This window comes from Schistocerca gregaria, chromosome 7 (assembly GCF_023897955.1).
Source record: "Schistocerca gregaria isolate iqSchGreg1 chromosome 7, iqSchGreg1.2, whole genome shotgun sequence".
NCBI classification, from domain to species: domain Eukaryota; kingdom Metazoa; phylum Arthropoda; class Insecta; order Orthoptera; family Acrididae; genus Schistocerca; species Schistocerca gregaria.
In genome coordinates, this window is record NC_064926.1 from 253,681,956 (window position 1) to 253,696,412 (window position 14,457).

A 14,457-nucleotide genomic window follows, 5' to 3' on the forward strand; every position below is an offset into this window, starting at 1 on the left:
CAAGGCTTTGGCTATGTTTATGTTCGCTGTGAAGTTCCCTTTGCTTCCGCAGCAGTTTTCTAACTCGGTTGTTGTACCACAGTGTCTCTTTTCCATCTCTTACGATCTTGCTTCGCACATACTCATCTAACGCATATTGTACGATGGTATTGAACTTTGTCCACTGATCCTCAACTCTATCTGTACTTGAGACAAAACTTTTGTGTTGAGCTATCAAGTACTCTGAAATCTGCTTTTTGTCACTTTTGCTAAACAGAAAAATCTTCCTACCTTTTTTAATATTTCTATTTATGGCGGAAATCATCGATGCAGTAACCGCTTTATGATCGCTGATTCCCTGTTCTGCATTAACTGATTCAAATAGTTCGGGTCTGTTTGTCACCAGAAGGTCTAATATGTTATTGCCACGAGTCGGTCCTCTGTTTAACTGCTCAAGGTAGTTTTCAGATAAAGCACTTAAAAATATTTCACTGGATTCTTTGTCCCTGCCACCCGTTATGAACGTTTGAGTCTCCCAGTCTATATCCGGCAAATTAAAATCTCCACCCAGAACTATAACATGGTGGGGAAATCTACTCGAAATATTTACCAAATTATTCTTCAGGTGCTGAGCCACAACAGCGGCTGAGCCCGGGGGCCTATAGAGACATCCAATTACCATGTCTGAGCCTGCTTTAACCGTGACCGTCACCCAAATCATTTCACAATTCGAATCTCCGTCTATTTCCTTCGATACTATTTCACTTCTTATCGCTATAAACACGCCTCCCCCTTCACTGTCCAGCCTGTCTGTGCGGTATACATTCCAATCTGAGTTTAGGATTTCATTACTGTTTACATGTGGTTTCAGCCAACTTTCCGTCCCTAGTACTATATGGGCGTTGTGACCGTTTATTAATGAGAGCAGTTCTGGGACCTTTCTATAGACGCTCCTGCAGTTTACTATTAGCACATTAATATTGTTATTCCTTGTTGCATTTTGCCTACTCCTGCCTTGCCGCGTCTCAGGAGGCGTCTTGTCGGGCCTAGGGAGGGAATTCTCTAACCTAAAAAAAACCCATGTGCACTCCACACGTACTCCGCTACCCTCGTAGCCGCTTCCGGCGTGTAGTGCACGCCTGACCTATTCAGGGGGACCCTACATTTCTCCACCCGATAGCGGAGGTAACATTTCTGTTATCACAGACTACTGACAGAAAAAATTAGGAACAAAGATGAAAAACTGCGGAAATGATGCTTTTGTTAGTAAAGGTTGCAAGAGTCTCGAGCTATGTACCCCTCCAGCCACATCGGCACATTGTATTCCTCATCCAACTTATTCGGTTCTCTACTGGGATTACCTTGAGGGTTCCACTGGCGTTCCTGGGTGCCTAAAATATGACGCGGCTTAACGACTCGAAAAAATTTACTATCAATGACAATACGCACGAAAGCTGACAGATTTATGAAAAGAAATAAAAAAAATGGCATCTGCTTCGTTCATCACGCTTACACCGTGTTCAAGTTTATCTAGACTTGGTAATGGCCTCAGTTCTTCAGGTACGTCATTTAATTTTTTTTGTAGTATCTGAAATTTAAAAACCTCTCGCACACCGGCCTGATTTAGCTTCACTGATCAGGATAGTAAAAAAAAGGCTGTGAACCAATTTAGAAGTCTCGTTGCGACGAAAATTGTCAGTCGATCTCCTGAAAACATTTGTAATAATTATTAACTTTCGGTGATCACATGGGGAAGACCGGAGATCTGCTGGTAAGACCGTGTTAGCCCATTTATTGAAAGTAATAAACTGGATATCTTGAGCGTACAAAACGGCAGGTTCGTCCAGTGTAAATCAGACGTTCCCCACTGATCCCGTGGAACACAGCGTAGTAAGCAGACACCGTCGATCATAATCAGTTAAATAATACGCGAACACACTTACTTTACTTTAGTTCATGTACAGTACATACATATACATCTTTGTTCTTTCACGGCTAATCGGCAAGATCTCAATCATTCTTTTCATAAGAGAAAACATAGATAGCAGAGAAGCTATTCCGTGGAGTAAATGCACGCTCCAAGGAGTAATATGGCTTGAAACTACATTGCACTGATAATCATCGTATATTAAAGTTTAGGAATCGGTAAGATAAGAAGAGATATTTTGAGATATGTACTGAGTTATATAATTTATAAAATTTTTGAAAATATCGCGGAGAGACCGCTGCAAGAGATATTACAGTCATACGCGGCTGAAGCTACTGATTGGTGATTAGCTTCCTTCGAGGTACCAGATAATCCCAGACATCTTTGTGGGATTCGTACCAGCAGCGCTGGGCAACTTCAGTCATGGGTTCACTGATGGCGATGATGGCGTGTGACGAGGGCCTCTCGTCTGGTAGACCGCTCGCCTGATGCAAGTCTTTCGATTTGACGCCACTTCGGCAACTTGCGCGTCGATGGGAATGAAATGAAGATGATTAGGACAACACAACACCCAGTCCCTGAACGGAGAAAATCTGCGACCCAGCGGGGAATCGAACCCGGGCCCTTAGGTTGACAGTCCGTCGCACTGACCACTCAGCTACCGGGGAGTGGACATGGGTTCATTGACGCATCCTCTCTTTGAAACTGTCGCGCTCGGTCGAGGTCGGACATGGAACTTGTGAGTGCATCGCTGATGTCATCTTGGAAGACGGGAGTATCCCAGCGAACAGCTCCTCATTATGGAGATGTGCAGGAAAGGTTACGGCACCGAGATTGTTAAAGAGTACATGCTGGATAATTTTTACGGTAACCTGAGAGAATGGCTCAAGACATTGTAGGAATACCCTTCGAAAGACCACGTGCACCCTGAACCACACCCTCCACACATTTCGGATTAAACGCATCTTTGGGTCGTCTATGCTCTTGACGCCTTCCATCATGCGAAAAGATGAAAAATCGAGACTCATTCGACCACACTACACGTTGCCATTCAGCTACTATTCTGTCTCTATGTTGACTGTCCCACTGTACACGTGCAGCTTCATGTGATGCGGTGAACAATGGCATTTTTGCGACGTGACGGGCTCCAACTTTCCATTAAACGCATTTCCGTTCGCAATGTTCGCCCAGAAACCGGTTGATATGCACCTGGATTAGCTGATAGCAGCGTTTCCTGACACAGGACTCTGTTTCCTGTCGGTTGGGGTCTTTATACAGTCACCTTTCATACCTAACATTACATGCAAACGGTTCATCACTTCTTGTAGACACACGTGACAGTCTGCATTCAAACACAAAAAAATCCGGGGACTTCAGTCACGGGCTCACAGGCACATTTGTTTTTTCGAAACTGCTACTATCGATCCGGGCATGCGATTTGCACATGTAAGGCAGGCGCAGACTGGATCGTAACCTATCGCCCTTTCGCGGGCAGGTGCTCTACTGAGTCGATTGTTCAAGCACGACTCATGAGCCGCCCAGTACCTCTCTCTAACTTTTCAATCTTTCTTAAGGTTTTCTCCTATTGGCTTGCAGTGCTAGCACTCCCAGAAGATACCGCGGAAATGATTTTCACACATTTTAGGGGATTGTTTTCAGACAGACTTTTGATTTTGCAGCAGAGCGTACACTGAGAATGGCTGGATATGTCAGCAAAAAAATTGTTCAAATGGCTCTGAGCACTATGGGACTTAACATCTGAGGTCCTTAGTCCCCTAGAACTTACAACTACTTAAACCTAACTAACCTAAGGACATCACACACATCCGTGCCCCAGGCAGGATTCGAACCTGCGACCGTAGCGATCGCGCGGTTCCAGACTGGAGCGCCTAGAACCGCTCGGCCACATGGGCCGGATATGTCAGCATGACAAGTAGATTCCCACCAGTCCCAGTCAGCCATGCAGTTTGAATGTGTTTGGCACTTTAAGATTCATGCATATACCGCCGTAAAGTCTGGAGACAAACACCGACTCATCAGTAGTATTTGGACACCCGTATGCAATGCGAAACATAACAGGAGGTGTCACGAGACGGAGACCTGCCAGCGTGTAAAGAAGCGTTAACAGCAGACTAGTTCTGTCAGGAGAGCTCAGTGATTGTGAACGAGGATTGAATAACAAATCCATCACAGAAATTTCAACCCATAGCGGACCTCATGCACTGAAAGTCGAACATTTCGGTGCGTGGTTGTATAAATCGCATGAAATCAGTGAAAGTAATCATTCGTGAGTTCTAATGTACCATACGCAGTCCAAATGGATTAAAGGGATACAACAGAGCCTTTCAAAAGCCCCACATTTCTGCACTCAGCGCTGCGCGATGCTTAGGTGGTGCAAACATCGACGCCACTAAACTGTGGATCACTGGAAACGACTGATCTGGAGTGTTGAATAGCCGTTATACCCTGTGGAGGTCCGTTGGAAGAGTGATGGTATGGCGATTGCCTGGAGAACTTTACCTACCATCATCTGCACTGGCAGCAGTGAAGTATGGAGGAGGTGGTTTTACGGTATGGGAATGTTTTCTTGGGTAGAGGGCGGTCCGCCTCTGGTGCTTAAGAAAACGCTAAATGCAGAAGAATACCAATACTTTTCACAGCATTGCATACTGCGGACAGTGGAGGAACATTTAGGACGCATTCGGGATGACGACGGTTCAATCCCGCGTCCGGCCATCCTGATTTCGTTTTCCGTGATTTCCCTAAATCGCTCAAGACAAATGCCGGGATGGTTCCTTTGAAAGGGCACAGCCTACTTCCTTCCCCTTCCTACCCTAATCCGATGACACCGATGACCTCGCTGTCTGATATCCTCCCCCCCCCCCCCCCCAAAAAAAAAAAACCAACCAACAGTTAGGAGACAATGTTTACGTAACATGACAACGTATCGTCATTAAGCAACGTCTGCAGACAATGAATTGTAGATAATGACGTTCCTGAAATTTAGTGGCGTCAACCCAAAGGAATGAGTAGTAACATCGACTTTACTCTACACGCTAGCGTCCAGAACCACTACCCTCTCTGGTTTCGGCTCTTGCAGAAGAATTGTTTGCCTTTACTCCGAAGTTATTCAGACATCTCATTGAAAGTCTCCTCAGTATTGTTGCCTGGATACCTTTTATTTACATATTTAACCTGATGCGGTGAAGGTCATCAGGCCTTCTCCTACATCGGACTATTGTTTCACACTTACAATATCTTTTCTACATCACAGTGCCCTAAGAAATACAATTTTAATATAAAAAATAATATAAAAAGATGAGTGTCTGAAGTGGCAATGTGAGTAAACAGTATTACGAACTAATAAAGTTAGTTCCGGCAGTACTTGCAGTATTGGAGCTAGTAGCACCAATTGTGATAATAGTATAATAATAATAATGTCAATAATAACAATAATGATAGTGACAAAAATTGAATTTATAGATGTACAAGATAGATCTTTTCTGTTGTGGCGAGTACTGCGGAAAGGAAATTTAAGGAGACTGCGCCACTTAAGATTACTAGGGAAAGAGGAAGATCTGGTTGGAGAAAAGGCTGTACAAGGGTTATGAGTGCGTACAGGGAGAACTGTAATCCATATTGTCACTTTAGTAGGTATATCACTGTCTTTTGAAGGTGGAAATATTATTCAGTCCTCTAATATAATACGAGGAGATATTCCAGTGTGGAGTTCCTATCAATGACAAGAACTTCGAGAAAGTGGCTGAACGATGGAACGGGACAGAGTTGATAGTGCTGTGATGGGACGGGTATTTCAGCCTTGTCGTTAAGGTGGAAGAGAGATATGAGGAACAATGGAGAAGATAGTGGTCTTGGATATCTCTTTTCTTGTGTGCACACAGGCAAACTAACTGTACATATGATGGTGAAATACAATCAAAGAGTCAAACATTACAGATATAGCGAACACAGGCATTCATAATCAGTTCCAGGCGCAGCGAGCTTTCCTGGCCTAGGAATTGCAGGGTAACGTCGCTGAGATCAATAATTGGAAATATAAGTATTTGTACAAATTTCTTTTACAGTTCACGAAGGATTAGCTTTATATATTTCTTTAACGCTTGGAGAGATGGTGATGCCTTCTTGCACATTGTAGTTGAGTGCTTAGTCCAATTCAGTGGTCCACCAGTATTATTACTGCTAGATTCTTTGCTGAAGGAGAGGAGTTGGCATATATCCCATTTACGACTAACGATGGTAGGGATTCCTGATAAATCTAGTTAATGAGACTAGAATGTTAAAATCCAAGGTAAAACCTTCAGCTCTCATTTACTTTGCACAATTCGCCAATTGTTTCGGTCATTAGCCGTTATCAAGCTTAGCTGGTATAAACGGTAGGATATTTACTCTATAATTTGAACAGAAGTAATTTGCTCTTTTAAGCCAAGCCTAATAAGTAAACAATTTCTCACAATAATAACTCTGTACGACAGTTTTCTTTAAGAATCATGTCCTCATGGACTGTTAATACCACACTTACTGACCAGTCAGTGTCTCTAGGTATACTTTGAGCTATACCCTGTGCCCATTGTGATTGTGCACACAGTCAGTAATGAGATTCTCAATAACTGTCTCCAGATTTATTGGTTTTGCTCGAAGATTCAATTGGATATCATCAGCGCACATTGCAGCAGGACAAAACTGTTGACTCATAATTTACATACAATGAAGAGAGCTAAGGATCTAACAGTGTGCCCTGGGGGACGCCTTATTCTTTCGATCACATAGTGTACATACCACCGATGACTGAGGCGTCAGCGGTAGAGAGTCACGTGACTTCTCAGCACAAAGTCTACACTCTTTCTCCAAGGAGCCCACTGTTCTCTTATATGGGGATAACTTATTCACACAGTGGTGTAAGTTGCAACACCACTGAGAACCATTATTGGTGTGAAATGCCGCGTGAAGCCGTGGGCTAACTAGTGGCCACTCACCGTCCTCGTTCCAAGCGCCCTCGATCTGGTAAGCTGCCGTAGCTGCGCCGAACATGAAGCCGTCCGGGAACTTGTTGACCGCGTCTGCCCGCTTGATGCGGATGGCCGACCGGTTGCCCACGGCGGCCGCTTGGGCCACCACGAGCCCGGCGGCGAGCAGCAGCAGAGTCCTCGTCGGCACCATCTCTGTCTTTGTCCGGAAGCCCCAGTGCGCTTATTCCTACTACGGCTACCGTTTATAGCTTGTGGCAAACACAGCGTTCCTGATAACCCTGGCAGCGGTGATTGGTCCAGCGCTATCTAATTATAGGTTGTAGCGTCCGCATGCTCACTCTGACAACCATATCTCTAGCTATTCATCTTGTGACTAAATCCCATTTGTCCTATTTGTTTTCCATTTATGTGCGTACGTGGTGGGGAGAGGCGGAGGTGAGGCGGCTCTATAAGTAATTTCTCTTTACCTAGGGCGTGCGTTTTCCAGTTGTATCCCTCTGTACAAAAAATACATGGAAGATCTTCGTCCCCGCAATGGTGTTTACAAAGACAGCTACAGTTAACGTGTTCTGACAACAAATAGGTGGGAAAATTTGCGAGAGATATTACTATAACGTAGCTAACAAAAGTTAGCGAACCAGTGTTGACAGCAGAAATAACAGAAAAATAAATAATTGCGGTAAGAATTGTGGTGGACAATATGTTAGTTGGTATCTTGATTTTGGTGAAGGGACGAAACAATGAGGTCATCGGTCCCACTGGATTAGGGAAGGAAATCACGGTGCCGTTTCAAGGGAACCATCCTGGAATTTGCCTGAATCGATTTAGGTAAATCATGCAAAACCTAAATCAGGATGGCCGGAGGCGGGTATGAACCGTCGTCATCCCCAATGCGAGTCTAATGTACTGACAACTGCACCACCTCGCTAGTGGGTAACATGTATTAACAGATGAAATACCTTCAGATTTCAAGAACGTAATAATTCAAATTACTAAACAATCAGTTGGGGACAGGTGTGAACATTACCTAGAAATCAGTTTGATAAATCATGGCTGCAAACTACTAGCACGAATTCCTTGCATAAGAATGTGAAAATTGGTAGAAACCGACCTCTCGAAGATCAGTCTGGTTTCTGGACAAAAGGGAGGAACACATGGCAAAACACTGTCTCTGAGACTTAAATAAAGGTTAAGGAAAGGAAAACCTAGATTTATAGCATTCGTAGACTTAGAGAAAGCTTTTAACAAAGTTTCCTGGAGTACTCCCCTGGAAATCCTGGAAGTATCAGAGTTAAATACAGGGAACTAAAAGCTGTTTACAACTTCACAGAAACCAGAAGACAGTTATGTTCGTCAAGGGAGAATGAAAGGGAAGCAGTGGTTGAATAATGAGTGAGGCAGCAGCAAAGCCGCAAACGAAAACAATGAAAAATTTGAAGAAGGAATTAACGTTCATGGAGAAGAAATATAGACTCTGAGTTTAGCCGATGGCATTGTAATTCTGTCAGAGACAGAGACAGAAAAGGACCTGAAAGGGCAGTTGAACAGATTGTCTTGAAAGGAGTATATGAGAGCAAATCGAAAATACTGAAATGTGATCGAATATTTCAGGTGATGTTGAGGGAATTATAGTAAGAAAAAGTTGCAAATGAGTTTTATTATTTGGATAGCAAAACCACTGACGAAGTACAGAGGATATAAAACGTAGACTGGCAATCACAAGAAAAGCATTTCTGAAGAAAAGAAGTTATTTAACTTCGAATATACACTCCTGGAAATGGAAAAAAGAACACATTGACAAATGTGTGTCAGACCCAACATACTTGCTCCGGACACTGCGAGAGGGCTGTACAAGCAATGATCACACGCACGGCACAGCGGACATAACAGGAACCACAGTGTTGGCCGTCGAATGGCGCTACCTGCGCAGCATTTGTGCACCGCCGCCGTCAGTGTCAGCCAGTTTGCCGTGGCATACGGAGCTCCATCGCAGTCTTTAACACTGGTAGCATGCCGCGACAGCGTGGACGTGAACCGTATGTGCAGTTGATGGACTTTGAGCGAGGGCGTATAGTGGGCATGCGGGAGGCCTGGTGGACGTACCGCCGAATTGCTCAACACGTGGGGCGTGAGGTCTCCACAGTACATCGATGTTGTCGCCAGTGGTCGGCGGAAGGTGCACGTGCTCGTCGACCTGGGACCGGACCGCAGCGACGCACGGATGCACGCCAAGACCGTAGGATCCTACGCAGTGCCGTAGGGGACCGCACCGCCACTTCCCAGCAAATTAGGGACACTGTTGCTCCTGGGGTATCGGCGAGGACCATTCGCAACCGTCTCCATGGAGCTGGGCTACGGTCCCGCACACCGTTAGGCCGTCTTCCGCTCACGCCCCAACATCGTGCAGCCTGCCTCCAGTGGTGTCGCGACAGGCGTGAATGGAGGGACGAATGGAGACGTGTCGTCTTCAAAGATGAGAGTCGCTTCTGCCTTGGTGCCAATGATGGTCGTATGCGTGTTTGGCGCCGTGCAGGTGAGCGCCACAATCAGGACTGCATACGACCGAGGCACACAGAGCCAACACCCGGCATCATGGTGTGGAGAGTGATCTCCTACACTGGCCGTACACCTCTGGTGATCGTCGAGGGGACACTGAATAGTGCACGGTACATCCAAACAGTCATCGAACCCATCGTTCTACCATTCCTAGACCGGCAAGGGAACTTGCTGTTCCAACAGGACAATGCACGTCCGCATGTATCCCGTGCCACCCAACGTGCTCTAGAAGGTGTAAGTCAACTACCCTGGCCAGCAAGATCTCAGGATCTGTCCCCCATTGAGCATGTTTGGGGCTGGATGAGGCGTTGTCTCACGCGGTCTGCACGTCCAGCACGAACGCTGGTCCTACTGAGGCGCCAGGTGGAAATGGCATGGCAAGCCGTTCCACAGGACTACATCCAGCATCTCTACGATCGTCTCCATGGGAGAATAGCAGCCTGCATTGCTGCGAAAGGTGGATATACACTGTACTAGTGCCGACATTGTGCATGCTCTGTTGCCTGTGTCTATGTGCCTGTGGTTCTGTCAGTGTGATCATGTGATGTATCTGACCCCAGGAATGTGTCAATAAAGTTTCCCCTTCCTGGGACAATGAATTCACGGTGTTCTTATTTCAATTTCCAGGAGTGTAGATCTGGTAGGAAGTCTTTTCTAAAGGCATTTATATGGCGTGTAGTCATCAAATTGAAACATGATAAACAGATTAAAAAAGAAGAGAACAGAGACCTTTGGGACTTTGGGGTACAGAAGAATGCTGAATTTTAGATAGTAGATCGCTTTACTAATGAGAAGGCACTGAAAAGAAATTTGTGGTTAAACTTGACTAAAAGAATGAATCGGTTGATAGGACAGTTTCTGAGACATCAAGGGGTCACGAATTTAATATTAGAGGGAAGTGAGTCTCAGAAGACCGGGGGATGAAAACAGTAGAGGGAGGCCAAGACATGAGAGGTCAATAGATGAATACATTGGGCAGATTCAGAAGGATGTAGGGTGCAGTAGTTATTCAGGTATGAAGGGGCTTGCATAGGACGTAGTAGCATGGAGAGTTCCTTCAAACCAGCCTTCAGACTGAAGACCAAGACAACAACAACGAAGATAGTCTGACATTAACGTACTACAGAAATATCCAAACACCAATAGTTTCATTTCAGGCTCAACGTTTCATTTAGTGTAGTGTAGAGTGTTATTTCGTTACGATGCTGTAAACTTTCAGGTACTGGATGGTTGTAATTTAAGTGCAGCTACTCACAGAGGTCCAGTGTGGACTGTTATTATCACATGGCAACGAAACTTGATTTATATTCTAATGCATTAATGCCGAATTGGTTTACTATGGGGAAAACTAATTCCAATTTTTCCCACCAGGTGCAAATCGTTAGGAGCATTATAGCCAGGGTCCTCCAAACAACTCGGTATTTTGACGGAAAACGAGCCAATTGGATATAATTCGGCGTAATATCTCTCAAGAGGGCAACCAGCAGCTTTATCAATCAATGCCAAGCCGATTAACTGCTTGCGTAAGGGTCAGAGACCGATCATCACGTTATTGACTTTCTCAGTTCGTGGAGCTCATTCTCTTGAATAAATCATCCAATTTTTCTGAAACTGTAATCATTTGTCTGTCTGTATATGTACATCACATCTACCGAGTTCCGTCCCATTCGGTTAATTCCTTCGTGTTGCTAATTTTGTTTTGTCTCAGTGCCTGTTTGCTCAATGAAATTCGACATAGTTAACCTGGAGCACTCGATCTTTTTGAAATACACTACATATATTCACAAGTGTATAGATTGCGTTTGGCAGATAAATTACACATAAGAGATTTTATTTCGAGATATTATTTCTAAGGATTCATCTTCAGAACTAAAGACTAATTTTCTTGTTAGAGAAAGTAAAAGTCAAGTCATCATCAAGAGTTCATTGTGGTCTTTTATTGACTGTTGTCATTTTAACTAACTTAAGGACCATTAACTACATTGTTGCGAAACTAACAAGTCTTCATCAAGCATTTGTTTTGTTCGATGTAAGTGACTATTTGTTTTCCTTTCGCAACAAGGAAAATTCTGTGCTGAATCATTAGAGACAAAGCTGTTAGCTCTAATATTTCGTCCAAATAAGATTAATACGTTTGTGAATAAAAGAGATTCTTACATTCGGTCTTATTTCTGTGAGGCTACCATAATGAACGAAGGACTTTCCAAAAAAATAACAATACCATGATTTGCACAAGCTAATATACGTCCTGCAGCTGCCATAATACCTTTTGAGAAACAACTTGAATGTACCAAAACGCCCACAAATAGTTTCTTTGAACTTAAATGAGTCCACAGTTGAAGATCAAACAACGTCCCATTCATGAGATGCAGCCTCCCCATCAGTAATTCCTTGATTTACAAGATGACACAAGGGCAGTCTTACTTTGTATAGGTAACTTGCAACAACTGTACACAGCTGATAGTTATAAAAATACTTTTATTCAGACACAAAGGACTTTTATTAATCTGATCAGGGATTCGGAACATCCTCAAAATAAGACAGAACCTATGACGTCAAAACAGTGGAAGTTTCTGTGATACTATCCGTATATCTCAACAGAAGTAAGGGACGGGAAAAATTCTTGTACATGAAAGGTATCCTCGAGTACTACATGGGCACAGATGATCTGGAGGTTGCGCTGAATATGATGCACAGTCTTGTCAGTGGTGACTGTTCATCGACACTATGTCTCGGAGTAGAACCTTTATGAGCCATTCCTATTATGTACGGTAATGACAAAAAAGGGACATTTACAGTTATGAAAAACATTCTGATACAAGTGCGTTGCTTCATTTCAAATGATAGAGCACAACAATCAGTCATCTTTTCCTTGCAGGTTTTATTTGCTAAATCTAGATTTCTGGTAGTCCCTATCCATTATCAATGCATTTCATAGTGTCAATGCTTGTTGCAGTACGTTAGTCGTGTGCTGTTCGTGCTTCTGACAGAAGCCTGAAGCCCGAAGAACAGGTGACTGTCGTAGTAAAACATGATACTATGAAATACATTGATAATGGCTAGGCACTACCAGAAATCTAGATTTGTCGAATAAAACCTGCAAGGAAAAGATGACAGAGTGCTGTGCTCTATAATTTGAAAGTCATAAAACAGTCGTCGAGGGCACCCACGTTCCTAAGTGAAGGTAACCTGACATGCTGTTTCAAATAGCAAAGGACAATTGTGAGGATTTTTCAAGTTACAGTAGTATTACGGCTACAGCTGGGCTGTTGTTCCATATGTGGTAAATGACAAGGTGAAAACTTCGTTAGTTACAAACACTATTCGCAGAAAAGATGGTCTAAGAGACAGTCATTTACTCCTGAAATGAAATGTTATGCATGAGTACATGTTGTGCATAAGTCACTGATACAGCTAAGTGAAGTTTTCCCTCGACACTGTATATAAGAATGGGGCTTACGAAGACTATTATAAAAGTTTTATATCAGAATTCACATCCGTCAGAAGTACCGTGGCTCAGGGTCGATGAAGCATGTGTATTTATCAGTTCACAGATCAGATAACTTTCTAACGACGTTCAGTTGGAATTAGTGGTAAATGGCAAGGTGAAAATAAAGCGTAAATCCTTTAAGAATGTTTTCTGAGAAACTCCGATAGAGAAAATTTCAAGCAACTTGTAGATGATTTGGTGCACATGTATTAATTGTTTCAATGTAATACTTGTAGGTTTCCTAATAATAAACATGTCTGCAGACTTTCGTGATCTATGTCCACTGCGGTGGGATCTTGTGAGCTGTCAGTCCGCGTCTTATTCCTCTTCAAAATTGTAAGGTACTAGACATCTGGCTGTGTCTTCAACAGAATTGTTGTAATCTCCCCAGACGGCTCAGTGCACATCCACAATTTTGGAACGGATATGATGCGACGAAACAGTTCAGATCTTTCCATCACTATAACGTACAATCTGCGACGAACATGATTAGTGCTTACATTATGATATTTCATTGATGGATCAAAGATATCAAAGAGAACGGAGTGTTACCATGTTCGTGATTGTTGCTTACTGGTTAAGTGCGGCGCTACTGCCACTTATTACAAGATGCAGGCCAAAAATAGCCACTCTTACCTAATTTTTTTCATCTTTCCTAGTAATATATGTTAAAATATCAGTACTTCAATTTGTACCCTATCAATAAATTTAATCTTTATTTTCGGATATTGTGGATCTGAAAGACGAAGATATTTTAATATACGTTTGTCTTTTTCTTCTTCTTTTTCTTTTTCCCTCTTTGGACTACGGTTAGTCAGTTATTTCGTGTTGTTCTTTCCTCTGTGCCTACTATTTCTCCATTCCATCTGACCTTCTTCTTTCCTCCTCTTCCGAGCTAATGGGTGTCGACTTAATTGTAATTTTGTCATAAAACCTTATTTTCTATTCTTTAGTACTTAACTGAGCCGTTCTATCGAGCAATGAGATGCGTGCAAATTTTAATTCTTCTAGGTCTTTTTCATTTTCCGTAAATGGACTAAATTTCGTTATGCGGTTGTAGAAGAAACCAAAACTTCGTTTCACCATCTATAGTATATTGTCAGACGACGCCCGTAAGAATTTAGTCTCTTTTTCGCAGGGTATCTGAGAGTGTTTAAATTTTTTTGATGAGAATCATTCTTGGTGTACACTATTTATTAGCCTGAAATTTTCTATGGTTTGTCTTAAATTTTGCTTTCTTTCAATTCCAGTTGTTCTCTCTAGCCTTCGTGATTAATGATCAGAGTTTCTGCTGTTTACAATACTTCTGGCTTGATCACTGTTTTATAGTGGTTGATTTTGGATCCCCACGAGAAGGCTTTCTTGTTGATTGTCTCTTTTGTCAGGTGGAAGGTTTTATCAAGTTTGTTTTTCCTGGATTCTATTGTCTTGGGTTCTGTTGCATTCGAATTAATCTACTCCCACTTTACTATATCTGTTTTATGTTCTTAGATATTTAGGTCTTTATTTAGCTATTT

The 14,457-nt window shown here is 43.0% G+C and overlaps 1 protein-coding gene across 1 annotated transcript in view; it reads right to left on the reverse strand.

The window, feature by feature from the left end:
* LOC126282118 (myrosinase 1-like) overlaps nucleotides 1-7,120 on the reverse strand; it is a 65,948-nt gene extending 58,828 nt beyond the window's left edge. The window contains exon 1 of the mRNA XM_049981585.1: nucleotides 6,901-7,120. Within this exon, the coding sequence (XP_049837542.1) occupies nucleotides 6,901-7,084 (184 nt within the window). The 5' untranslated portion in view covers nucleotides 7,085-7,120. The remainder of the gene's footprint in view (nucleotides 1-6,900) is intronic.
* Between the last annotated feature and the right edge of the window lie 7,337 nt (nucleotides 7,121-14,457).